A 27,897-nucleotide genomic window follows, 5' to 3' on the forward strand; every position below is an offset into this window, starting at 1 on the left:
CAGCTCACATGGCTCGGTGCAGTGTGTGATCTGAAACAGGAAACGCCCGTTCAAGGCACTGGCGTTTATGGGCTGTGATAACTTCTTTACGGCTACCTGGAAATCCCGGGCTAATTGCCAGTCCAAGAAGTTTTCGTCAGCACCGGAGTCAATCAGTGCCTCTAAGTCACACAGTTTCTGATTCATTCTCAACGTTACCTTAGTCAAAGCGCGAGGAGGATTCAGTCCAGGCAGACGGCTCACCAGCGACCTCCCTTCAGTTGGTGAGCCTGCTCTTTTACCTGGCAGGTTGCCAAGAGGTGGCCTTGTTCACCGCAGTAGAAGCAGGCGTTTTCCCTACGGCGGCGGCTCCTCTCTTCCGCCGTCAACCTGGTATGCCCAATTTGCATGGGCTCCTCCGTTCCAGGAGGCGGCGGTGTGGGCGTGAACAGCGGAGGCGCGGACTGCAGCTCGAAGCGGCGGTCCTCCTTCCTCGGAGGTTGTCTCCAGCCGTCTCCTCGGCGCGCGTTGTCCCACCGGCGATTCCTCTCCCGATCGCGTAGTCGAGAGTCGATCCGGATGGCCGTCGATATGATGGCTTCCAGATCCGAGGGCAGGTCCAGCGGAGCCAGCTGGTCCTTCAGCGCGTCGGACAGGCCGTGGACGAAGGCATCGTTTAATGCCGGGCTGTTCCACCCACTGTCGGCGGCGAGCCTGCGAAAGTCTATGGCATAGTCAACCACTCTGCGCTGACCCTGCCTCAGGCGCAGCAGCGCCCGGGAGGCGTCATGGGCTGGTGACTCATGATCAAAGATTTTGGACAGCATTTTGGAAAATGTCTTAACATCTTGACACATCATAGATTCTCTGGACCATTCGGCCGTGGCCCAGGCGGAAGCTCGCCCCGACAGGTGGGAGATCATGAATGCCACTTTGGATTGTTCATTTGGATACGCACCGGGATACTGCTTGAAATGCAAATCGCATTGCACCAGGAAGGATCTGCATCCACCGGAGTCTCCTGAGAATCTTTCCGGAGCAGCGAGGCGCGGAGCGGCCAAAGCTTGGTCGCGGACCGGCGGAATGGCGGTCGGCTCAGCGTGGGATTCTCCGACAGGTGAAGCAGCGTTGGCAAGGTGGATGTTCATCCGGTGGAATTGTTCTGTGAGTAGACTTATTTGTGCCATGGCTGATCTCTGTAACTCGCTCTGTCTGTCTGAGAGATCCTTTACTCCCTGCTGAATACTACGCAGCTGGTCCTCGTGCTGGTGGAGGAGGCTGCCCTGAGCTGTAAGAGCTGTTCTTAACTGGCTAGGGTCTGCTGAGTCCATGTTTGGCCAGATTGTACTGACAAGCCCGGAGGCACAAGGTTTGAGGACTCAAGATGCAGACCACAGACAGCTCAGCAGAGTTTCAAAATAAAAGGTTTATTTAACTCAAAGCGCTCAGGATAAACAATGAATGGCAAACTGAAGGAGATACAAAGTACAACAGAAAACGCTAAGGATAACTGGAAAACTAGAAAATGAATAATCAAGCTCGAAGGCTGAGGCGATAACAAAGTAACAAACAAATATACCAAACTAGACTAGATGCAAAGTATCAAACAAAAGACCTTACAGGCAATACTGATAACTAGACTACACAGACACGGATCAAGGAAGCTAGAGAGCAAGGCGAGTACGAGACAAGGCACATGACAATCTGGCACAGGACAAAGGGAGACGCGGACTATATATACACGAGGTAACAATGAACAGGTGGAGACAATTAGGGCGGGGTAGACAATCAGACAGGCGGGAAACACACCGGGAAGTCAAGGGCCTGAAACGAGAGGAGAGTTAGGTTTCACAATAAAACAGGAAGTGTATGACAAGACATGACGCTAGTGAACAAAAACACTTAACAGATTTGACGAGACATGACACCATGTTGTGATGAATGATTGTTTTAATTAAGGTAGATGCCTTTAAAATGATAATTGCACCGTTTGACGAGAGCCAGCACATCTTTAGTGGAATGTAGCTTCACAAGAAGTACTTGGAAATGTTCCTATTGTTGACTGAAGAGTTTCCTCCTCCAGCTCTGAGAGCTCTGACAGAACTCAGCCTGTGAGTTTAGATAATCATGTATGGAGTGATGACACAAAGGTTGAGGCTTTTTGAACATTTTCTTTTTTTAAGTGAAAAACACAAAACACTGACGGAACAACATAAAGAAGACAAGAACAGGAAGAACAGTAAATTCAGTACATACAGGCCAGTCAGCTGAAGTACAGAACAGGGTTTTGTTGGCTGCCGTGTGTTGTGTTGGTTTGATGTTAGTGTATACAGGTGTGTGTGTGTGTGTGTGTGTGTGTGTGTGTGTGTGTGTGTGTGTGCGTGTGTCAGTCTACGGGGCAGATGGATAAAAGAGAGAGAACTGAATGAACATATGGCAAGTGAGAGAAGTAAAAAAGAAAGTGATTCAACCGAAGAAAAAATAATTAATGATGATGATAAAGATAAAAAATGTAAATCATGCAGCTCAAAATTGTTGCTGCTTCCAATGCTGCTACTACAACCAGTAATAATGATGACAACACCGTCGGGGGCCTCCAGAATCGGTCTGCAGAGTCAGTCCAGTCGGATCAACACAGGTTCTAGTTGTAATTATTATTTTTTTTTGCATCTGTGTCATGTCTTTTTGATTATCATCATATTTTTTAAAAGAAACTCTTTAAGGTCAGGGATCTTTAGAGGAGAGAATATTTTCCAAGGACTCCCATCTGATTGCGACAACAAACAAATCCTTAAATTCACCACAACACTCTGAACATCATCATTATATGATATTCTGGTGTACGCTGTTGTAGCCGATGCCACCATATTACTCTGCTATGCTTTACTGCTACTAATCTAACCACGATGTTGCTTTGCTTCAGACGGTATTGCACTGCTAGCTGAGGTGGAGCACTAGCTTTAGGTGCTGCATTTGCCTGTAATGTTGAATATTGAGTCTACTTGGTCCGGCTTCGTTTTTGTTTTATTGTGTTCTTATTTTTCGTTTGCACACATTTAATTGTTTGTTCTCTTTGAGGTCCTCCTTCGGGTAGGGGGTAGAAACATATAGCTGTCATGATCCGTGCTTGCCATGTCTCATATATGTTGAAGGTTTTCTTTTGTGCTGTCATAATCTGTGTGTTGCACGCCTGTTTTTTGTTAAAGATTCCTCTTGTGTGTTGTCCTAGTCTGTTTTTGTCACATCCTGTTTTATTTTGAAAGTTTGTGTTTCTTTGTTTGCTTTACTTCCTGTCTTTTCCCACCTTTGTGATTGTCTGCATTACCCTTGCTGTCTGAGAATCCATGCCATGCCCTATGCCTTGTGAGTGTTTTTTCCCGGTGTTGTCTTTGTTCTTGTCTATGCCATGTTCATTTAAGTGTTTTCTAGTCTTGTCTTTGTCTATGTTTCTTCACAGTGCCATGCTTCATGTAAGTGTTTGTTCTGCGTCAGTTAGTGGTGTCTGCATTACCCGTGTTGTCCCTTGAAACCTTGCCTTTACCCTATGCCACGTTCTGTGTAAGTGAGTCCTTGTGTTATCTTTGTTCATGTCCGTGCCGTGTTTCATGTGAGTGTTTCCTTGGTTTGTCTTTGTTCTTGTCTTTGCTGCATTCTTGCAAATGTTTGTCCTGCGTCTTTAGTATTGTCTATGTTCCCTAGCCTTCCCACCGTCCATGTAAGTTTGTTTCTAGTTTTGTCTTTGTCTCTAGTCATGCCACAGTCCATTTAACTGTTTCTAGTTTAGTCTTTGTCTCTAGTCATGCCACAGTCCACGTAAGTGTGTCCTTGTCATTAGCCATGCCACAGTCTATGGAAGTGCTATTCAAGAGCTGTCATCGTCAAGCCACGTTTCTTGTTAGTGCCTTTCTAGTGTTGTCGTTGTCCATAAGTTATGCCACGTTCTATGTGTTTGTTCAATGTCTCCCTGTCTTATACCCATTTACCTTTGTGTGTTCTTCTTCATAGTTCCCCGAGTTTTGGTTTTCTTGCTTTTCTCTTTGTTTATTAAATTTGTTAATTTGAACCTGCGCCCCCTCGTGTCTGCATCTGGTAGAGATGGGATTTATGGCTCTTTGAGGGGAGCCGGATCTTGGTGAGCCGTTCCTGTCAAAGAGCCGTTCAAAAAACTGGCTCCTTTGGCTCATTTTTATATTTACTAAGTTTTAATAAGGCAGTCTGGCCTGAACTTGTTTTATCTTGGAAATAACCACTGGGAGGAATGAATTTAGATGTCCCACCTATATGAGTTTAAATTATTCTGAAATATTGATTATAACGTTATTTGACATGTCTGGATTAGATTTTAAATATTCCATTGGGTGGCGCCATATCACTCTGCTTTGACAGTGCTTTGCTTTTTTATTGTTACTGGTGCACTCACGTGAAGGCAGCGTGCACAGTGGCGTGATGCTATTTGCATATCTAATAAGCACCGCGCAGGCGGGCAGAGCTGCTCCCTCCATGTATCTCGGAAAAAAAAAAAAAAAACGGTTCCCAGCTGCGACTCGGTTCCCATCGTTCATGTTAACGAGCCATTCAAAAGAACCAGTTCGTTTGTGAACGTCACAACACTAGCATCTGGGTTCAACGCATAGTTCTCCTAAAACCCCACATTCCTGACAATAGCAAGTGAGAGAAGAAAAAAAAGAAAGAGAATAAATTGGAGACAAAAGAATTAATAACAATAACTAGAAAATTCCCTCTGGGAAATTTTGAAAGGGACACGGGGGGCTACAGGTTATCTTCCATCGGCATTACTCACACCCCACTTCACTGGTTCACATCCTATCTCACAGATCGCACACAGTTTATTCAACTGAAATCTTTCCGGTCCAACCTTTGTACAGGTGTCCAGTACAGGTGTGCCCCAGGGCTCTGTACTGGGGCCCCTGCTCTTCATTATCTACCTCCTCCCCCTTGGCAATATCTTTCGAAAACACAACATTCATTTCCACTGCTACGCGGATGACACCCAGCTCTACCTCTCAAGTAAACCTTCTTCCACTCTCCCACCCTCCTCCCTTACTGACTGCATTACTGAAATAAAAACCTGGCTCACCTCAAATTTCCTCCAATTAAACAGTGACAAAACTGAGGTTCTCCTCATCGGCACTCAATCAACACAATCCAAAACAGACAGCTTTTCTATTCAAATTGACAACTCCTCTATCTCCCCCTCCCCACAGGTTAAGAGTCTGGGTGTCATCCTCGACAGCTCCCTGTCTTTCAAATCACACATCAATAATGTTATCCGGTCTACTTACTTCCACCTACGTAACATTAATCGCCTTCGCCCCTCCCTCACCCCCCATACCACTGCCATCCTTGTCCATAGCCTTGTCACTTCTCGTCTGGATTACTGTAATTCCCTTCTATTCGGTCTTCCTGTCAAGTCACTTCACAAACTTCAACTGGTTCAGAATTCAGCTGCCCGCATCATCACCAGAACCCCTTCCATCCACATCACTCCTGTCCTTCAGCAGCTCCACTGGCTCCCCATCAAATTTCGCATTGACTTCAAAATCCTCCTGGTAACATTCAAGGCCATTCATAACCTCGCCCCTCCTTACCTGTCAGCTCTCCTCCACGTCCACACCCCCTCTCGCTCCCTCAGATCTTCCTCTACTATCAACTTGTCTGTCCCCTCCGCCCGTCTCACCACAATGGGGAGCAGAGCATTCAGCCGCTCTGCTCCTCGGCTCTGGAACTCATTACCACCCGAAATTAAAAACATCGATTCATGATTCACACACCTGTTCAGACACGCTTATCCCACATGAGGTCAAATGGTCAGTCTGATTTTACACTTATTTGTTTTATCACTTGATTATTCTATTTTATTGTGTTTTATCGTATTGTTGTTTGTTATTTCTCGTGACGTATAGTGTCCTTGAGTGTCCTGAAAGGCGCTTTTAACAAATAAAATGTATTATTATTATTATTATTATTACTGCCGGGGGAACCATCTCTGTCAACATAGACATGATCATCTTTCACTGAGCAATGATTGAGGAGCTGTAATCACATTAAAGCTTCTGTGTGTGTGTATTTCTGTAATCAAGCTACCTGTATGTGCGTGCATGTGTGTGTGTGTGTGTGTGTGTTTGAGCCGACAAAATTATCTACGTTTTAAAGTTTGAATGAAGTCTCTAGGAGAAAGTATGGCGAAGCAGCGGACAATTGAAAAAGGCTGAAATGTGAGGAAACAGCAGATATCAGAGGTAGTCAGTCCCTGATTAATGAATTGGTCCCAGCTGTGGCTGTGGGTTCAGGTCAGAGGTTGCAATGACAACTTGAGGTGGTTAGAAGCAGGCACTATGCAGTGAGCAGGCAGTATGCGGTGAGATTTGGGTTCGGCGAACCTCCTGAACTAAATACTGTCGTGAGAGAACCGTACCTCAGAGTGTACTATAGATCATCGGACTCCCGAGACCTTCCTGAGTCTAAATATCTCCTCCTCATTTTATTCCTGAGACAACAACTTTTCTTTTTATGGCGATCTAAAGACAGGAGGCATTTCTGCTTTTCTCCCAAAACAGCTCTGAATTTTAACATGAGAGTTAATGGAGAGCAGGAGGGAGCTGGCTGCACAAAAAGTCTCACTATTTAAATTCAGTAAGTCCCTCTGCTTTTTTGAGGACATCACATGAAAGAGGACAAGTTTGTCTACAAAAAGATCCAAAAATGATGTGTCTCCTATTCACCGTTTGGATTTTACGGCAATTTTAGAAACACATTTCAGGCGATTTCTCACTGGCTCTGTCACTCTGAGTGATGATGTCATCCACTCTAGGGGGAGAAATTCTGAGCATTTTTTGAGAAACTTTATGGTCTTCAGATGGTCATAGCTCGAAAACTGTAAGAGATATCAAAAATGTGCTGAGGTTCATTGTGAGCCGACAAAATTATCTACGTTTTAAAGTTTAAATGAAGTCTCTCGGTGAATGTATGCTTGAGCTACAGATGTTTGAAAAACTCCAATTTCAATCTTTTTTCTTTCGCCCGTCCCATTCATTCTTATGGAAAATTTATCACATATTCTTTAGAAAAATGACTAAATGGTCGATTTAAAAAGACACTGTCCGGCAGGCTGCGACTCAGAGAACAGGAGTTTGTATTGTATGCAGTGAGATTTGGGTTCGGCGAACCTCCTGAACTAAATCCTGTCGTGAGAGAACCGAGAGTCGATTTAAAAAGACACTGTCCGGCAAAATTTGTAGAAAAAGTAATAGCACACTGATCCCGATCAAACCGCACGTTTGATATATAATTTGTGAGGGTTTTCTCAAAGCTGCGACTCAAAGACTCGGTGCGTGCCCCGTGTCCCTAATAAAGATAAAAAATGTAAATAATACTGCTCAAAATTTTAGTGCTTCCAATGCTGCTACTACTTCCAATAATCATAATGATAGACACCGTCGGGGACCTCCAGAATAGGTCGGCAGAGTCAGTCCAGTAGAATCAACATTGGTATACTTTCATTTTGTAATCGTTAATTATTTTGTATCTGTATTCTTTCTTTTTTATTATCAGGGTTAGGGTTAGGGTTAGTGGTGGGGTATTCCCTCCCCCTCCATTAGCCGGCTAATGTGCCCTATAGCAAGGCACTTAACCCCCCCCCCCCAATATGCTCCCTGGGCGCTTGATTGCAGCCCAATGCTCCTGTGTGTGTTTCACTGCATGGTGCATGTTGCATGTGTGTGTGTTTCCCCAGTGATGGGTTAAAAGCAGAGAATAATTTCCCAGTATTGGGATCAATGAAGTAAATAAACTTAAACTTAAAATGTTGACACGTATAATGGTTTACTGTCAAAGGAAGTTATGCTGGTATATTATGCTAAATATACCAGTGACAGTGATGTTGACAGAAGCCTGCTTGTGTGGGTCCTTATGTAAGCTTAGTTGAAGGGTCAGATAGGATGACTGTTTGGGTTGGAAGTAGTGTCAGGTAAGGTACCTGTTTTGAATCCTAGCGTTGGCTCGAGTCAGCTATTAGGTAAGACACCTGTTGGTGCAAACCCAGATGGAGATTCTGGTTTTCAGCCATTCATTGCTGGTGCTGTCGTATCTTTGGTCGGTAGTAACAACCATGTACCAATTGAGGTGCTCCGTGACACAGATGCAAAGCACCTTCTTCTTCTGTTTTGGATTCGGTCTTGCACTTTTCTGAGACGGCTACAGGCAATTACACATTAAGGAGGGGGATGGAGTGTCACGGATCAGGTTCAGGGCCCAAACACGGACAAAGATACAGCGGACAGAAGCGTACAAATAGAAAATTGTATTTACAATCACAAATGCTTACACAGGGAGTCGTGGTCAAAACTACCTGTGCTCACTAGCAACTAGGTGAGAAACTACTAGAAAACAAAACTAGAACGGAGAACTGAACAGAATAACAAGGTTAATAAACTAAAGATCCTATGGAGGCTGAACTGAAACAATCAACAAGAGATCTGCAACCAACAGGTCTACTGTGTTCTCTTTTTTAGGTTGAGTATTTGTGGTGGTTCGTTGACCCTGTTGGAGTCCCCGTTTTTAAGAGCTGTGGCATGAGTGTACCAGCCTGAGTCTCAATGAGGCCAACAATGAGACAGGATTTGAAAACAGGAAACAGGATTTGGTTCAATCCATGTGTTGGAAGCATCACTCAGAGATTTGAAGTTCTGCAGATCAGAGCGTGTGAATCGGTCAGTCTGTCGCAAGTAGGATCTCATTTGAGAAATATTTTGGATAATTTGGCTTTCATTTAATGGACACAATGTAAATTGTTGTCAGTGCATGAGCAGATTTTTAGCTTTTTTTCCATGTGCTGCTGGTAGCCTGAACTAAGTCCCTTTGATACCTACTGTAGAAACGTTTTCATGATACATATGAAATATACTAATTTCAAGTGTTTGTGTTTTGTAGGAGTGTACGATGCCAAATTTTTACATTACATCTTTTTACAACATCTTCAACATTAATTTAAACAACAACAAATTCACAGTAAGTTATGACAAGTGAACATGAGAGGCTGTGACAATTTCACCAAGAAGTGGCCTCAAGTTTCAGAAGAATGAACCCAACTCATAGTTTTGATTTTCCCACAAACTCATTTTATTTATTTTTTTGTTGCTTAATAATGAACAATAATAGTAACATAAAAAAGATGATACAGCATAACTCGTATCTCAGCTATATGAAGGCCACAGTTTTGGATCATATTTTGTTGGCTAGTTAAATCACATCATGTTGAGTTGTAAAAGAAACCATTTTGTTTTTATGATTCAAAAAGTTTGTTTACAAGTGACAATAATGTCGCTAAAATTATGACATTATTAAAACATTTCATATTGAGTTTTCGTTGCTGTCCTGAATTTAAGGTTGTATTAGAAAACTTGTCAGTGTCTTTGAGCGTGACAGCAGGATCCAGTCTTGTGTTTAGATTGTCAGTGCAGTGAGGCTACACAGATCACTTCTGACTGACCTGGAATCTGCAAATCATCAACATGTTGATGCTGCATTTGCACTGAATTCATTGTTTTCCTCAGAGTGAACTTCTAAACCTTGTTGTGGCAAAGCTTCAACCATCAACCATGGATCAAACTGAACTGATGTGATGAGCTGATATCATGTTACAGGCACAAGCTGACAGAAACTGCTGTCTCCAGAAAAGAATGAAAAGGTAAATATTATCAGGATTTATAAGGATTTTAAAGTTATACAGTGTTGTCCACTCCATGTCACACACTCTAATATGCAGACAACACTGAATCATTCATGATCATTAGTTGTTCCAAATAACATCTGATTATTGTTAATGATCGGAGTGTTGATTCACGATAGAACGAATAACATGTTGATACATATATTGTTAATCCCAAGCTTCCCAACACACACTTTCCCTCACCATATAGTTTTTGATTATGTTTTTATAGTGTTTCATATTTCAGGAAATAAAAAGGTGCTGTGTTTGCAGTGTGGAAACCAGTGAGGAAGGCACAGCAACACATTCTGCTCAGAGACGCTCCATCAAAGATTAGCTCAGGTTTGTTATTGAGAAATGAGTCATGCTAACATGCTCTGCTCTGATGGAAGATTCACTTTTAAAGGATCCAATCAGTGAAATAATTTCTACCATCTGAGGGGAATCTGGACTGAATCAACCCAATCTCAGCTGGAAGAGGGGCAGAAGTGTCTCTTTATTACTGTTTGAGCTAGCATGGCTTGTGAGCTAAGTGAGCTAATCTTTCAGGACACGTTGTTCGAAAACAAAAGCATTCACACAATCAGGCTCTGGATTAGGACGACGTAAAACTCAGGAATCAAGGTGAAGGTCGACAGCCAGTCAGTCACGAGTTACCGTGGAAACAACCTGAGAAGACAACCAGACCAAACAACATGTGTATCCTGCTACGTTCAGATGGCTGCAGGGTTTCATGAACTCATCAGCAGATAAACTATTTCCACAGTCTAGAGCAGCTGTAGACAACAGATACTGTAAGAATCACTCATATACTTTTGAAGTATATATACACTCTGATGTCACCAGTCAGTAGCAGAGTTGTGTCTTACCTAATTAGTCCAGGTCATGGAGATGAAGGCCGGAGCCTCATCTAAATATTTGGACCCAGCAGATCTGCGTTTCCGAAGACCTCCGCTACAATCCTGGGAGTGAACGACAGAGAGAGAGATAAAGTGCCATCCAATCAACATCAAGGGATCACTTAGTTATCAGCTGAAGACTGAGATCAGCTGATTAATTGATTCCAGCCTGGTGTGCTCCTCCTGGTTGGAACGAAAACCTGCAGCCGCATGGCCCTTTATGGAATCAGTTTGACATGCCTGTTCAAGAGTGATGCAGCTCATGTCAAACAGTTCAGGACTAGAAGAGTGAACAAACAAAGAGTAAACAGAAAGTCTTTGGTGGAGGTGATGGAAGCTCCGCATCAGTCTGACACATCTGTAAACTGCTGTTCTAACTGCTTTTCAGAAGGACTTGTGGGGGCTAGGGCCTCCAGTGATGAGCAGCTGGTTTCATGAGTGTGTGTGTGGTGTGTTTGGGAGGCGTACCGGGGTGCAGGTCTGGTTCAGGCTGGCACACAGGTTGACTTTGCAGTGCACAGAGACCTCAGAAGAGCTCCTAGAGAACTGGAACATGTTGAAGGAGAAGTAGCTGGACGTTCCCTCTCCGTTTCCCACCACATTCACCGTCTGATCATCGGGGTTCGCACAGCTGTTGACAAACAGGAAAACACACATCACATCAGAGCACACTTTGTTTTCAGGAATCAAAAAGCACATTTATGAACAAGTCCCTGCTTCTGATTGATTTGGAACAGCAGCGAGCAGCGACCACCTCTGTGAGTCTCACCCGTCTACAATCAGGTTGTATCTCAGACTCTCAGCCTGGTCGGTTGCCCAGCAGGAGTCGGTCACCAGGGCGACCAAACCGTCATCCAGCCCGTCAGTCTCCAGCTCCATCCAGATCTGCTGGTTCAGCTGGACTTCAGTGTTGGAGTCCACAGCTTGTGTGCGTCCGGCGTCGGTGTAGGCCTTCATGGTCAGAGTGTAATTCCAAGTTCCAGATGTGATCTTCTCAATCACAGAGCTGCAGAGAACACAAACACACACACACACACACACACACACAGCTCAGCTGTCTTATACTCACAAACCTCTTCACAACAAGCTTCACAACACAAAGTTAACAGCCTCCACTCACCTGTCTTTGATTCTGAAGGTCACAGTGTTGACATCTGGCTGAATGAAGACGCAGGAGAAGTCGATGTAAACTTGGTCCTCGCGAGTGATGTTGTCAGAGGAGCTGTTCAGGACTGTGATGGTGTTCATGTAGATCAGTTGGCTGTTGTTGGCCTGCAGGGTCACAGAGATTCAAATTCATCACAACTCTTTACATTCAGCTGTGCAGTGCGACATTTGTTAGGTGTTGACTGGAGAGAATCAGCTTCATAGATGACCAACATCTCTAGAAACCAAGGAGGTCACAGCTGAAACCAAACCACAGAAAGATCCCAAACCAGAGGAGAGCAGGAGAAGCTCAGGAGAGTGCTGGAAGAGATTTGGCTGCTTGTTGAGAGTAAAGACGTGGTGGAGAACCCACCATGACCTCCGTCCCACAGGTGTTGCTGCCGTTGAAGCTGAAGGTCACCATGTGGTCCAGCTCATCTCTCTGACCCGTGCAGGTGGGGTCATTGAGGTGTAACATCGTATAGTCGATGCCTTTCTCCTCCAGGAGACACCCGACCAGAGTAACTGAGGCTGAGTTCTCCTCGCAGACCGTCGGGTGAACTGAACGTCCAGCAAGACAGACGAGGGAAACAGGAACATGACCATGAGAGAGAGGACAGACTGTACAGACATTTACACCATGTGGGACACAACAAGTCAAACCATTCAGTCCTGCTTTGCTGACATTTGTCTTTTCTTTCATTCAGAGCTGCTCTACAGGCAGAAATAAAGGAGGGAACCAAACGACCAGTTTTTATGGTCGTTTGGTTCGTCTGTGCTCCTGATGACAAACATTCAGTCAAACTGAGTGCTGAAGGTCAGTTATCAGCAGCTCCACAATCTGTGTGAAACAACTCTCCCTGTGAGAAAACCCTGCAGCCTCTGAGGATCAGGACTCTGCACAAGTCAGTCGTGTTGTTGTGTCACAGCTGACGTACCCAAAGTGTCATTCGATCTGTACGGGAAGGCAAAAATGGCCCGACAGAAGCAGCCGATTCCACCACTGATGGTCTCAGCACAGAACTCATGATCGCTGCAGATCCTTCCCTGACAGAAGGGCTGAGGGGGGGCTGAGAGAGACACAGAGAGACACACATGTAAACTATAATGGTACAAAGTGAAATAATAAAATGGCACTAAAGAAACAGTGTTCAGTACAGACACTGGCTGTTTTTAATGCAGATGACTGATTGATTCTGTCACAAACACACAATGACTGCAACGCCAATTTAATCAATTCTCCACAAACTGCTGTGAAAACTGAAAGTTTCACTCAAAAAATTACAGAGAAAGACTTTTTCCTGTCAGACATTTGTTGTCTTTCACTATTTCAGTTTGAATGAAAGTAGAACAAGTTCCCATTTGTTTAAATGTGAATTCTGTCATTCAAAGCGACTCGTTGATAAAGCTTCACTCAATTGAACTGAAGTGAGAGAAGTCTTACAGCAGCCGGCCGTTGACCTCCAGCTGTCCAGTATGTTGATGCTGCGCAGGCTGCAGTGTCTGGCGTAGGCCTCCAGGAACTGACAGTTCAGACCGTCCACCGCAGGGTATTTGCACAAAGTGTCGATGCAGGCGTTTACGTAGGACTCTGGGTCGGTGTGGTTGTGACAGGCGGTGAAGGGCTCCTCCAACAGGAGGTTACAGCTGTTCCACAGATGTGAAGAGACAGAAAGGGAGACAGAAGGATGAAGTCCAGTCAGCGCTGTGTTACGTTCTATAACTGGGAATAAACCTAAACACGGGACAGCTGTTGAAGCTTCATGTCACACAGATTTCTGTTCACACAAAATGTGATTAACTCTGTTCCCCAAATGAGTTCAGGTGTGTTTATCTCCCATCCCTCCTCACATCACATGTCATTCAACATGTGATGGAACATGTCATTCAGCACACAGATGGAAGTAGAATACAGAGAGATGTTTCTTCTGCTCACCGTTCAGTCATCGCGGTGCAGTCGATGGAACTGTCAGCAGTGTCATTGTACTGCACCTCACAGCTAGAGGGCGACACACAACACAAGGTGAGGACTGTTCCCCTGCTCTGACTTATTCAGATAAACACAAACACACTTTCTGAGTGTTATAGATACACATTAGCTTTGTGTCTTTGTTTCAGTCCACAAGTCAAAAGGCAGAAGAACCTTTCTTCTTTTTCAAGAGGCGTCCAGATCATTTCAAAGTCAAGTCCTGGAAATGCTCATTGTTGTGAGATGAACAAAAAAACTAAATATACAAAGTCAACGAAAACATAAAAAACTGAAAAGTTAAGGTGTGTTAGGGGAGTGAATTTCAAAAATAAAGTCCTTTGAAACACTATGATAAACAGTATTTAATGGCCAACAAAAGGTCTTACTCGATGGTACTGTTGTTGTCGCGCCTCTCATCACTCAAAGACATGGAGTTGACACACAAGCCATCCAATTGTGGTTCTTGTCCACCAGGTCCTAGACAGATGGAAGACAGAATCTGGGTCAGATCAGTAAAAACTTTCAAACTGGATGAACCAAAAGACAGTTTGTTCCTGATGCCCCAAGCAAGTGCTGGGTGTCATAGTATTTAATCCTGTGTGGTGAGTGGTAGGATTTCAGTTTCTCTACCTTCCAGGAAGATCTGTGCAGTGTTCCCGTCAAAGAAGACAGAAACAGTGTTGCTGCCGATCGTGACCCTGGCAGTGACTCCAGTTGGGTCCACAAAGACCTCCACACCGTTTCCCAGATCAGTCGAGCCGTTGATGGTCAGCACTGTGTTCCCCTCCTGCATCACAGCAGAGAGACAAAGTGGAGGAAACACAGCTTCAAACATCACAAACACACACAAACAGACTGTTTTCACTGCAACAACCACTGAGTTCACCAGAATTCAAATAACTGCTTCTCATGTCACTGAGAAGAAAGATGAGAGCTGACTCAGCAGAGGATGTGACGAGGATTTGGGATCACAGTCCACACTGACACCAGACTGTGGCTGTAGGTAGCTTACCTTAACTATCCCGCCTTGTTCCAGGTGAACATCATCCTGCCCCTGCAGCCGCAGTGTCACGCTGTCCAAAAAGCTCACATCTCTACGACGACGTTCCCGGAAGTTCGCCACCACGGTGAGGTTTTGGATTGATGAACCTGTCAGCAGATTGTACCCACACCGATCCTCCACATAGTTCAGCTGGCCGTAAAAGTCAATGACAGCGGGGCCGGTCACAGTGCAGATGGGGTCAAGAATACAGCTGATGGAGGCGGAGAGGGACAGAAACAACAAACACCATCAGCAGCTGCTGCTGAGGGCCGCAGCCACCAGGGGACCCTCAAACAAACAAACTACAGGAGTGAAGTCTTCTGTTCATGTTCATGTCATAATTGAGGCATTTATCTCCTGAATATTTGATATAGTAATGTTTTCAGGTCTGGCTCACATGTCAGCCAACAGCAGTCACTAGAAGGACTCAGCAGTAAAATCAACATTTGGTTCAGTATTCCAGGGAAATGTCTCCCTGTTGTTCTGGAACTTTCTCCAGGATCACACTGCACTGCCATCTGATTGATGATGAAAACTGTGCTGTGTCCAAACCTGCGCTGACACACACTGTTGTTGTCCTGATTGGTAGCAGGACTGAATGGGGCCAACTTCTCATGTCTCCTCCATCAAATCAAAATCTGGTCTTGCAGTACGTACGAATCAGGAGCGAGAGGGGGGTCAGGCATCAGTCTGCGCCCACCTCCAGAGGCCTGAGCTTTACTGTGGGACTAAGTCCTCCTGAGGTACACAGTGGTACTACGAGATGGGATGGACCCAGGCTAGATAGTTAGCATGCTAACTTCAGTAGATCTCTCTGAGACACAACACATAGATGTTTCTGCTCTTCTTTTATCTCACAGATATCAGCCTCACTGTTCTCTCATCTCTTTGCTCCTATCAGAGCTGCATTTGAGCTGCGTTGAGTTCCTGCTGATGCAAACCCAACATTTCCTGCTGCTGCTGCTTCACATTAAAAGCTTCCTGCAGTCAAATCTGTTGCTCTCAGTGACGCGTCCCTGAATAAAGATTCCTCATCAAGTTCCTGTATCATCACAGCTCCTTCTCGTCAACATGAAGCACACATACTTACGTGTTGTTGCCATGACAACGCTCCAGAGGGTGACATCCATCGGGCTGAATGGTTGCCACACTATCACAGGATTCAGTGGAGCAGGTGTCTGGGTCAGAACTGACCTGTTCCCCATAGTTATACACAACACCTGTGAAGTGAAGAATCAGGTTCAAATGTCATAGTTCACTTTATAGTTTACAAACTGTCCAATAACAAGAGACAGCAACATATTAATACTACAGTTCAGTTTTTATGGGTAGATTTATGTAGATTTATGGATCCAGTGGATTTCCCAACCTGACTGTCTGCATGCGCTGATGTCTTTGTAGATCGGGCCTGTGTTTGTCAAACTCACTGAACCTACAGAAGCATCGTTGACCACAAATTCAAACACCTAGACAGCAACAAACACAACCAATGTTAGGATCACAGAGCAGAGATCATGATTTCAGACATGATTAAAAGAAGCTAAACTCAGTAGAAAAATGACTCTGTCTTGTCCGCTTGTTCAACTAAACATGACGTGTTGCCTTATTTTTGTTCAACTGATGGTAAAAAGTAACTGTGTCCAGATTTCTTCAAGTATTTGTAGTTTGATGTTTGTCTTTATTTAGATAGTCAACAGTAGAAAAGAGGGAGGGTCACTATGCAACAAAGGTCCTGGACTGGACTCAAACTGGGGGTGTTGGGATCACACGGTTGCATGACGCTGTGTGGAGCTTTGATGTGATTCCAGCATCTTGAAATGATTCTGGTATCATACATTTTGGTGGAGAAATGAAACAATCCTGCTGAACTCTGGTGCAGTCTATGTGCTGCCTTCAATCCTTTGGTGTCAGTATCACTGGGTCACTTTGGGAGGGTGAGGGGTGATGGGGGAGCAGTGCGCATCGGTTTCTCCAAGTGTCTTTCTCGATATTGCCACTGAGGTCAGAAATGTTCAAATCCTACACATATCAGCTTGAACATGGTGACAAATTAAAAATAAAACCTGAATTAACGAGTGGAGAAACATAATGAATGCAGATGCTTCTGCACAGGTTCACTGCATGGTGCAATCAAACAATGAACATCCAATCATGTTCAGTCTCGTTGACTCTGATTTTGAATCAAGACGGCAAAAGGATCTAAGTGACTTTGAAAGAGGGTTCATTGTCGGGGGGCTGATGGCAGGAGCTCAACTGACCGCTGTTTCAACAGGCTGGGAACATTTAATGAGCGTGACGCTCGTGCGTTTGTGTTTTTTATCTGTCAGGAAAAACAGAAGATCATCTCCTCCTCAGACGACTGAGAATGATGAAACATTTCTATCCTGATGGGAGTGGTCTCTTCCAGGATGACAGTGCCTCCATCCATCGGGTACGAGGACTCACTGAATGTTCTGATGAGCATGAAAATGATGTGAATCATGTGCCGTGGCCTTCACAGTCAACGATCAAAACACCAAATGAGGGAATATCTTTTGGAAGAATGGTGTTCATCCCTCCTGTAGAGTTCCAGAGACTTGTAAAATCAATGGCAACAGCTCACAAAGACACTTTATGTTGGTTTTTCCTTTCATTTGACACTTCATACTCACATGTGGTCCCAGACTGCCTGCTTCTAATTTCACAGCTGCTTGTGAGCCAAAGCTGCTTATTGTCAGAGAAAACTGTAAAGAGCCAACAGAGGAGTTACTGTCAGTATTGGGAAATTTACTCCAAGAGATTTCAGAAAAGTTCTTGATAATTTGTTCTTTTGAGTGTTTAAACAGTTAAATTTCTATTTATTGAGTCATGACAGTGAACAACACTCACAATAAGTCCACCCAAAAACCCACTCAACTCCACTGAGCATATCAGTGGGCTGAAAATATATGGCAAATTCTGATGGTAATGTGTTTCATTGTCAGATGTTTCTTCAAAGTAAAATGTATTATCATCGACTGGAGGCCCCTCAATACAGTCCACACCACTGCTGCTGTCGAAACAGGCTGTGAATGATTCATTCGTGGCAGTCACCTGTTAAAGAGACACAACAAGTAAATTAACAAAAGAACTTTTCTACAAAGAGCTCTGGCCAACTTCACTTCACTCAGTGAGTTGTGGAGGTTTCAGTCAGAGCTCTCACTCTTCTGGATGTTACATCAGTTGATGTTCAGACATTCAGTGTCACTGCACTGGACATTAATGAGACACTAGATGGACAAAGACAGATATTCTCAAGCATCAGGCTCCTTCCTACTTACATACAGCGTTGTGTACTGCTCTCCATAATATGTGATGGGACAAGAGGAGATGTCTAATGTTGCAGAACCAACATGCTGCTGCTCAGCACCTGAAGACGATGGAGACACATGAGACGTCAGAACTAGAGTCTGTGAGCTGGTTGGACAACAGGGAAGGATTCAAATGTTGACTTCATGAAGGAATAAAACAGAGTTTGTTTATCAGTCAATCAAAACTTTTCATATCACATCATGAGGTCCCACTTCTTCTTAGAAACAAAGAGGTGTCAGGAACATCTCTCCATATTTGGCAGATTATCAGCACTTAAAGTTTCTGACTGACTTCAAGTCTTTCTGCTCTTTGTCCTCAGACTGTTTGCTAATTTATTATGTTGCTTCTACTGAAGTCCCTCAACTCGTCTTGTGGGTGGAGTTTCAACATGGCTGCCTCGGGCGTGTGTGCTTACCAGGCAGCAGCCCAATGAGAGCAGACAGGAGGAGCAGGGGGCGGAGCATGTTGGAGGAGGCCAATCAGCTGGCAGAGAGCTGGAAGACACACAGTTGGACAGAAAGTCACAGCCACATTCAAACTTCAAGTCTTTTCCTGACAAACAGGAAATAAAGTCCATGAGCAGGATTCGTACTGTACAAATGTGGATTTCCATGACACTTCCATGACTTCTCCAGGTTTTTCCATGACCGCACAAACCCTGCATGTCTGTGATTGGTCTAAATGTTGCAGTATTCAGTCGCTGTGAAAGACATTTTTTCACAGCAGAACACTGACGTCACATCTGAGCTCATTCTCCAGGCTGAAAATTACTATTTTTTCATCATCCATTAATCTGCAACTTTATTTCTCAATTCATTGTTTGGTTTATAAAATGTGAGAAAACTGTGAAAAGATTTTAGCTCAGTTTCCCAAAGTCCAACAATAAAGCTCATTGAAGTCTTCAAATCACCTTTAAAAACCCTTTTATCCAAATATTTCTCCAGTTTAGCAGCAACAAATAATTCATATCAATGATGAGAATAAGCTCTTACTCAGACTTGTTGAATGGAGAAGCACAAAAAATGACCTCTTATGATCTAAATGTATCTGAGATCAAGTTGTGACCGTAATACTGACGTTCTCCTCGGTTGTCTGCGCCGCGCTCACCTGCACGACTTCCTAGATTTTCTGTAATAACGCTGTAATAACTGCCGACACAGTGACTGACTATCAGTCTGGCACAAAACACACTTTGTTTTACTCCAGAAGCCGTTTTTAACTCACACTGTCAACAGTGACGTGTTGATGTGAACTAAGATGTGTTCAGATGTGAATATCAGTGGAGAGAAGAAGAGACAGACGAGGAGGGTGCAGGTTGTCTTACCCTCTGGAGGTCAGATGGAGGATGAGGAAGATGAAGGTCTCTGATGATGCTGATTTGTCTGGTGCTCTCTCTGTGTGGAAGATGCTGCTCTCTCTCTCACTCCCTCTCTTTTTATGTGCATCCTCACTGCTGTTAACACCCAGGAGGGCAGAGGAGGTGTGGCGGAGGTGGAGCGATACCTGTGGTGAAATGACGACACCTGTCGTGAACCCTCCTTTAATTTGTGTTCTGCACCTTTTTCACACGGGTCAGCAGGAAACTAGTGAAGAAGATGAGGACACATGAAATAATAATAAAGTCATGGACTTCATAGAAAATGTTAAATATGAATTAGTAATCGTCGCTTAGCGTTTTCATTTAGTAATGACGCCTTCATTGATGCACATCTGATGTTTTTCCATTGCTTGTGGTTTTAAAGTCACTTTGTGTAGGATTTTTATGTGTTGAGAGCATCTTTCAAATTATTCCTGTGAAGTTTTGGATTGTAGGAAAATGGTTCTCAGTGAAAGTTGGGATGTGTAGGGCTTTCAGTCCACTCATTTCGGTGCCCCCATGTCAGATCTATGGACCCCCGTGTCTTTTACTGTCAGCAATGTCAGAAAGTTGAAAGTCCTTCACACAGGCAGTTTGAATAAGAATAAATCTCAAACTATCTGTTCTTCGTCTCAAAGAAAAAACCCTGAAAGTCAGTGCCTGTGTCTGACTGAAAACTATAACAGAAATTAGATATCCAGGCTGACATTAACAGCCATGTTGAGACAGTGACGGTCAGATTCTTACCACCTCAACAGTGCAGCTAGAATGAATGGAATTCATGTCCATACTAGATTTAGATAAAGCAGTCCATTGACATTCATTGTGGCCTTTTCTCAGGTGCGTGTGAAGAAGCTGCAGACAAGGCAGGTGGTCTGTACATCCACAAAAACCTCAATGGATCGGCTCTAGATACAATTCAACTCATGTTAAAACAGCCCAAATCCTGTCCACCTGCACATCGCAATGCACGTGGGTGGAAAACTGCCCAAACACTGTCAGCACATCAGATGGGAGTGTTCCTCTTCATAGTCAAACAGTCTGTGACTGCGTGAGATGGTGACCTACACTGAGCTAATTAACTATGACAGGTAGCTCATAAACGATGAACACAATGTTCCTGTCTGAAGGTGTGGGTGTGCATTCAGGTATGAAGGTATGATAAAAACAATGTATTAATTATAGTGCATGTAAACAAAGTCAGAGCAGATGTCTGCTGTGGAATGTAGCTCATCCCAAAATAGATTGATGGGTTCTTTGATCAGAGTTTTGACGTCTGAGTCCTTTCCGGGCTACGTAAGAGTTCATTATGGAAAAGGCACACTGAGTTCCATTTAGTTATGTTTCAATGGCACCAAATCACAACAGAAGCTGTCTCAGGACACTTTCCATATGGAGCTGGTTCAGACCAAACTCTTTATCTACCAACAATTCCCTAAAAAAGCAAGTACTTGGCAACAGTGGCGAGGACAAACTGTGAACGCTCTAATAAAAGACTTTTAACAATGTGTAGTTTATGTAGCAGTTTAGCATAGTTTATATCAAACAGCAAATGGAGGAAGAACATTCAATTAAAACTGTGCAAACCACAAAAATAATTAAAAAATGTAAAAAAAAAAAAAAAAAAGAAAAAGGAAAAGGTATTCTGTGTATGTATGTAAGATGGCTGTGAGCTTGGCCAACAGCCTCCTCTCACCCACCTCCTCCACAAAGTCCAGTGGGCAGTCCAGGACAGAGCTGGCCCTCCTGACCAGCTTGTTCAGTCTCTTCCTGTCCCGCTCTGTGCTGCCCGGGGCCCAGCAGACAACAGTCTGCTGGTGTTCAAGCACAGCTGGTTGCGCTCACACCAGTACACAAAGTCCATAATGATTGACTGGTAGTCCAGCTTGTTCTCCGCTGACACACAGCCCACGATGGTGGAGTAATCAGAGAACTTCTGAAGATGGCAGCTGTCTGTGTTGTAGGTGAAGTTAAAGGTGTAAAAGGTGAAGAGGAAAGGTGAGAGGACGGTGCCCTGGGGTGCTCCCGTGCTGCAGACTACCACCTCTGACTCATAGCTGCGGATTCGCACCTACTGTGGACGGTCAGTGAGGTAGTCGATGGTCCAGGCAGCCAGATCCACTCCACTCCTCCAGCTTCCCCCAGCAGTGCTGGTCTGATGGTGTCAAAAGCGCTGGAAAAGTCAAAGAACACGGTCTCCAGGTGGGTGAGCGCCTGTTGCAGCAGGTAGATGACCCCTCTCTACCCCGATGTTGGGCCTGTAGGCAAACTGCAAAGAGCCACAAAGCGGAGGTGGTGCTGGGAACAGTCCGTGTGGTTGTGGAAGAGCAGAGGGTAGGTGAAGGTGTTTTAGAGATGTGTGAATAGGAGGCGGCAGGAAGGGGGGCACAGGGGGTCAAATCTGTTGAAGTAACAGTTTAATTCATCTGCCCAGCGCTGGTCTCCATCAGCTGTCCCTGTGGCACCCTGTCCAAATCCAGAGATGTTCTTCAGTCCTCTCCACACATCCCGCCCAGCGGGAGCCAGCTTCTGCTCCAGCTTCTTCCCATAATCCTTCTTTTTTAAATTTTTTTTAATTCACTTTACTGATCCCAAACTGGGAAATTATTCTCTGCATTTCACCCATCACTGTAAACACACACATGCAACATGCAGTGAACACACAGGAGCAGTGGGCTGCCGCTTTAGGCGCCCGGGGAGCATATGGGGGGGGTTACGTGCCTTGCTCAAGGGCCACACCACACCCAAATTTCTCTGCCAGTCCGGTGGGGGGAATCGAACCGGCGACCTCCGGTCACAAGCCGCTTCTCCAACCTCTGCCCTACTCCGGTCTGTGTAAATCTGTTCAGGGAAACCACAGAGTCCAGGATCAGTCCATTGAGCCACGTCTCTGAGAAACACATGAGGCTGCACTCCTGGTACTCCCTCTGCTGCCGGGTCAGCGCAGCCAGCCCTCCGTCTTGTTGGAGACGCTTCTTTCGTCCACCTCTGCAGCCTCTCCTTTTCCTCCGTATCTCCGCATGGACAACAGGCTTGTCCACGTACAGCAAAGAAGGGCCGCGCAGACTAAGGAGTTCTTCACATGTGTGTGTGGGATGCTGGGAGCTGTGGCTGAATCCAAAAGAGCCTCCAGACTGAGACCGGAATGTGGTTCCACAAGAGAGGAGCTTGGTAACTAAAGGCTCTGGCTCCCATTCTGCTTTTAGAGACTTGAGGAACCATAAATGAGCCTGCGTTTCTGGGGGTAATAAGATACAATGATCTCTTTAGGTGAGATAGTGTTTGGCCATGAAGCATTGTGTAGGTCAGGAAAATACCATAACTTCAGTTTTGTCTGAATTTAGTAACAGAAAGTTGTCGGTCATCCAGGTCTTTACGTCTTTAAGACACATGGAATTAAGTCAACTGATTGATTTCAACTGGCTTTATTGATGAATATAGCTGGATATCATCTGCATACCAGAGAAAAATTATGTAGTGTTTTCTGATAATGTTACCCAGAGGAAGCTTATATAGGGTGAACAGAACCTCAGCAGATATAGGTCTATAGTTGGCTAAAACCCCTGAATCAAGACTGGACTTTTTAAGAAGAGCTGCGTCATGCCCTGTACCAAAAGAATGCACAGATAAGAAACCACACACAACAACACACACAAGCAGACAGCTCTCTCACAACTCACCCGACCCTCTGCTTCACATCACCCAACGCCCCTCTTCCCCTTCTTCATCACATTCTCCAGGAATCCAACATCCCTCCTCTCCACATCCACCACAATCACCAGACAGGAAGTTAAAGCTGCCGCACTGAAGCTCAGTCAACGATAACCACAGATATCGTCGCTCAGGTGTCGATCAGAAATGAGACAGACGCTGTACCGCTTCCTGAAAATTACCGGTGATCTTAAACAGCCGTTGGCATGGTCATGCACATGGCAGGTTCCTGTCTCAGAGCCCACCACCATCCCCCCGCTGCTGCCAAGGACAGGGAGGAGGCACCGTAAACAAAAGTGGGGCAAGGCTACATGCTAACCCTCACAGACCGGCTCTCCCCAGTCTCTTCCTCACTAACGCCAGGTCTCTCCCCAACAAAATCGACGAGGTCCGTCTAAGGATCGTCTCTCGCCGGATGGACAGCTGTGTTACCAATGTCACAGAGACCTGGCTGGACGACAACATCCCGGACGCAGCGGTGGAGGTAGCAGGGCACTCTCTGTTCCAGGCGGACAGGACTGCAGCTTCAGGTGAGAGCAGAGGTGGAGGTTTGATGCTGTATGTACACAATGCCTGGTGTACAGCCACACGCACCGTCAGCACGTTCTGCTGTCCTGATTTGGAATACCTGGTGGTGAAATGCCGACCGTTCAAGCTGGTTAGAGAACTCTCGTCCGTTGTTATTGTGGCCGCTTACATCCCACCGCGGGCTAATACTAAGTTAGCATTGGAGGAGCTGTACTGCCTGCTCAGCGGGCAGATGAACGACAACCCGGACGCGGCCGTGATTGTGGCGGGGGACTTTAATCACGTTGAACTGAAGGCGGTGTTTCCCAAATTTCTCAAATACATAAAGTTTCCTACCAGAGACAGAAACATTTTGGATCAGGTTTACTGCAACATCCCTGCTGCTTGCAAGGCTGCAGCAGCTCCACACCTGGGCATGTCAGACCACATCTCTGTGAAACTCATTCCCGCCTACAAGCCTCTGGCCTGCAGAACAAAGCCGACCACCAGGACAGTACAGATATGGACTGAGGAGGCCTCATCTGCACTTCAGGACTGCTTCGAGCTGACAGACTGGACTGTGTTCAGAGAAGAGGCAGACCGAGAGGAATATACATCATTTCAGTTCTGCACTGATGCTGTACTCCCCGTTAAGACCATGGCAGTGTTTCCCAACCAGAAACCACGGCTGGACAGCACAGTGCGGTCCCTGCTGAAAGCCCGGGATACTGCCTACAGATTTGGAGACAGGCTGGCTTATAGCAAGGCTTGAGCAGAGCTGAAGAAAGGAATTAAGCAGGCCAAGCTCCCTGACTGACACCTTAAACAGCTTCTTTGCCCGCTTCGACACATCAGGCAGCAGAGAAGGAGGAGGAGGATGGAGGAGCAGCACCAGCCCCTCGTTCTGCAGCAGCACCAGGTGACATCCACCTGAGGAGGCTGCAGGACCGTATAAGGTGTCAGGCAAGACAGGGAATTGGTCCACAGAGGATGCTGTCTCCATCACCCTGCACACAGCCGTGACCCACCTGCAGCAGCCCAACACCTACGTCAGGATGCTATTTGTAGACTTTAGCTCAGCTTTCAACACCGTCATGCTCAATGACAATAAAGAAATCTTGAATCTTGAATCTGCCACAGTCAGTCGAGTCTCCTGTCACTGAATCCCTACAGCTGAAATTTGCTCTTTTTAATGTCACATTGTTGGCGCTACACTGAAAAGAAGCTTGTCCTCCAAGCTTCTTTACCATACACCATACTGGTAGGAGACGGGAGCAGTATGAGTTTGGGATACACCTGTGGGGGGGGGGGGGGGGTTAAAAACTCCACGAGACACATCTGCTGGCCCTCACTGTGCTGTTCAGTGTCACAGGACAACTCAGACAGATGTTCTCCTGCCTCGACAACAACACCACTGGTAGTAGTTACAGCGGGGGCCAAAGTAGGACACATCCAGTCCAGGAATCAGCGCTGACCTGAAGTGTTCGCTCAGTGAAGTCCTCAGTTAAACTCTTTTCTTCCAGAGAATCTGACATCTGTGTCACACCTACACAACAATAGCATGACAGGTAGCTGATCAACAACTTTGACAATGTTCCCAGCTGAGGGTGTGAATATAAAGTGCCATGTTATAATTAATAATTACTTTAATGAAGGCATACACCTTCAAAATGATAATTGCACCGTTTGACGAGAGCCAGCACATCTTTAGTGGAATGTAGCTTCACAAGAAGTACTTGGAAATGTTCCTATAACTTTGTTGACTGAAGAGTTTCCTCCTCCAGCTCTGAGAGCTCTGACAGAACTCAGCCTGTGAGTTTAGATAATCATGTATGGAGTGATTACACAAAGGTTGAGGCTTTATGAACATTTTCTGCTCAGTTAAAAATGAATACAGTGGATACATGTGTGTGTGTGTGTGTGTGTGTGTGTGTGTGTGTGTGTGTGTGTGTCAGTCTATGGGACAGATGGATAAAAGAGAAAGAACTGGATGAGTGTGAGCAAGTGAGAGAAGTAAAAATAAATTAAATTGATGAAAAAATGAATTAATGACAATAGTTGCTACTACAACCAGTAATAATGATGACAACACCACAACACAATCGGTCTGCAGAGTCAGTCCAGTAGGATCAACATCGGTTATACTTTCATTTTGTAATTGTTCATTATTTTGTATCTTTATTATTTCTTTTTTATTATCATGACATTTTTTAAAGAAACTCTTCAAGGTCAGGGATCTTTAGAGGAGAGAATATTTACCAAGGACTCCCAAAGTAGGACACATCCAGTCCAGGACTCAGCGCTGACGCTTTAGATGAGTGTGACCTGAAGTGTTTGCTCAGTGAAGTCCTCAGTTAAACTCTTTGAACACATCAAACCGGTTCCCAGATCTCTGCGCTGGCTTCCAGTCCGTCTCAAAATAGATTCTAATGTGCTGCTGCTTGTGTATGAAGATGTAGCAGTAGGGCTGTAACTGTGTGCTGCCTTAATTGGTGCTGTGGTCTCAGCTTGACTCTGCTTGGGGCGCAGTCTATAAAGGTGGGTGGTTGTGCCCTGGGAGCTCTCTTGCCTGAAGCTTCCGGTTGCCCCGCCTCCACCAGTTGCTCACCTGGTCGCCTCATGCCGGATTGCACGGCTCGCCGGTCCTCGGTTCCTGCACTTAGGTGTCCCCTCTCCATGGTCGCAGACAATCGCGGCCCATAGAGTGTCTCTCCCTCTGCGCCTCGTCTCACGTGCTGTAGCGTGGAGGTGGGTGGTCCGCGGTCCTCGGCCGCATTTGTGGTCGCGCCGCTGCGGCGCGGAGCTCCCCTCTTCCTCACCTTGTGATGGTCGTTCTCCTGACGGGTGCACGTGTGTGCAGTCCACTCTGCCGGCTCTAACTCCGCCACTCGGCACGCCGCATCAGCTGGCTGCTGTTTTGCCTATCGGGTCACCTGCTGTTTCGCCGATCTGTGTTACCTGCTGCGTTTTGTGTACCTGCTGAACAATTATTTGTTTCCATTCAGCCAACCCTGCATCTCCAGCGTTGCTGTTGTTGGCACTCATCAGGGTGGTTGCCGTTCTTACCCCGGGCAGTGCACACCTTGACTGATTTTTATTAATAATTTCTCCTTTAATTGAGTCGCATGTGTATTGGGGTTTAGTTAGTTATTATCTTAGTCCTTTGCCTTGCGTTTGGATTGCTTTGCATGTTTATTTGCTTTACTTCTTCTTATCATCTTTCTTTGATTGCTTTGCATGTTTATTGGAGTTTATTATTTTTGATAAATTCAAGATTATTTCTGATTATCTTTGTTTATCTGCTGTGGGTTATTTGACCATTTTCTTTTGTTTGCATGGGTTTGGTTCTGTTCATTTGTGTGGTCCAATTAATTTAACCCTGATTTAACCCAATTTAATTATTTGTCCTTTGTTGTGTATTTTGTGGGGTTTTGTTAATTTGTGTGGTTTATTAGGTTAACTATGAGTTAAGCCCAATTTAATTATTTGCTTTTGTGTTTATTTTGTTGGGTTGGTCTCGGGAGTGCTTGAATGTGTTTGTGTGCGTAACAATTTTATTGATGAATTGTGTTAAACTTATAATTGTTAAATAAAAGAACATATTATTTATACTGGACCCAGTCTCAAGCCTTCATCAGTAAAACGAACTTGTGTGCTATATCTACTGTGGAAAGGGTTAGCATAATTCTCCAGGTGAAATTCCTGGGGTGGCGTTGTCGGTTACTATTGTCAATTTGACTATCAATCTCTCCAACTGTTTGGGTGTGATTGGCCTAATCAAAATTCACGTAACAGTTACTAGATTAGATCCAGCATTCACCCCGACCTCCTCTGCTGCCACAAAGAGAAGGAGATGTTGCTGTTAAAGGTTTCAAATGTCTATGTGTGTGCTATCTTTGCAGTTTTACTAAACAAGATGCACAACGTGAAGACATCTGCAGTCTCTCCTCCTTTTCTCCCTTTTCTGCTCCTGTGTTTTCTCCTCCCCCGTCTCTTGTCTGTCTCTCCCCTGTCTGTCTACAAGAGTGACATCACTCCAGGGCGTGGCCAGCCTCCTCTCGGGTCGAGCACACCTGTGCTCAATCATACAATCCTCACCTTATGACTAATCGACGAATCGTCTGCCTGCCGGTGTGGCGATGACTCAGACGTCTTCATGTGCCTCGTCTCTCAGTTCGTCTCGTATCGTTTCGTGCTCAGCTACCTGACCTGCTCCTGCGTGTTTTATGC

At 45.1% G+C, this 27,897-nt stretch overlaps 1 protein-coding gene across 1 annotated transcript; it reads right to left on the reverse strand.

The window, feature by feature from the left end:
* Window positions 1-9,418: 9,418 nt before the first annotated feature.
* On the reverse strand, window positions 9,419-26,712 carry LOC121626990. The gene is made up of 22 exons (XM_041965749.1): window positions 26,644-26,712; window positions 26,276-26,504; window positions 22,264-22,687; window positions 21,525-21,622; window positions 21,295-21,402; window positions 18,062-18,150; window positions 17,631-17,834; window positions 17,414-17,485; window positions 16,132-16,228; window positions 15,853-15,982; window positions 14,733-14,973; window positions 14,351-14,507; window positions 14,107-14,197; window positions 13,688-13,750; window positions 13,196-13,398; window positions 12,690-12,821; window positions 12,125-12,312; window positions 11,726-11,877; window positions 11,375-11,611; window positions 11,074-11,236; window positions 10,576-10,668; window positions 9,419-10,375 (listed from the first exon to the last, which is right to left on the reverse strand). The coding sequence occupies exons 1-21, from the start codon at window positions 26,710-26,712 to the stop codon at window positions 10,576-10,578; spliced, it is 3,240 nt and encodes a 1,079-aa protein (XP_041821683.1). The 3' UTR covers window positions 9,419-10,375.
* Between the last annotated feature and the right edge of the window lie 1,185 nt (window positions 26,713-27,897).

Source organism: Chelmon rostratus, chromosome 23 (assembly GCF_017976325.1).
Source record: "Chelmon rostratus isolate fCheRos1 chromosome 23, fCheRos1.pri, whole genome shotgun sequence".
In the NCBI taxonomy this organism is placed as follows: domain Eukaryota; kingdom Metazoa; phylum Chordata; class Actinopteri; order Chaetodontiformes; family Chaetodontidae; genus Chelmon; species Chelmon rostratus.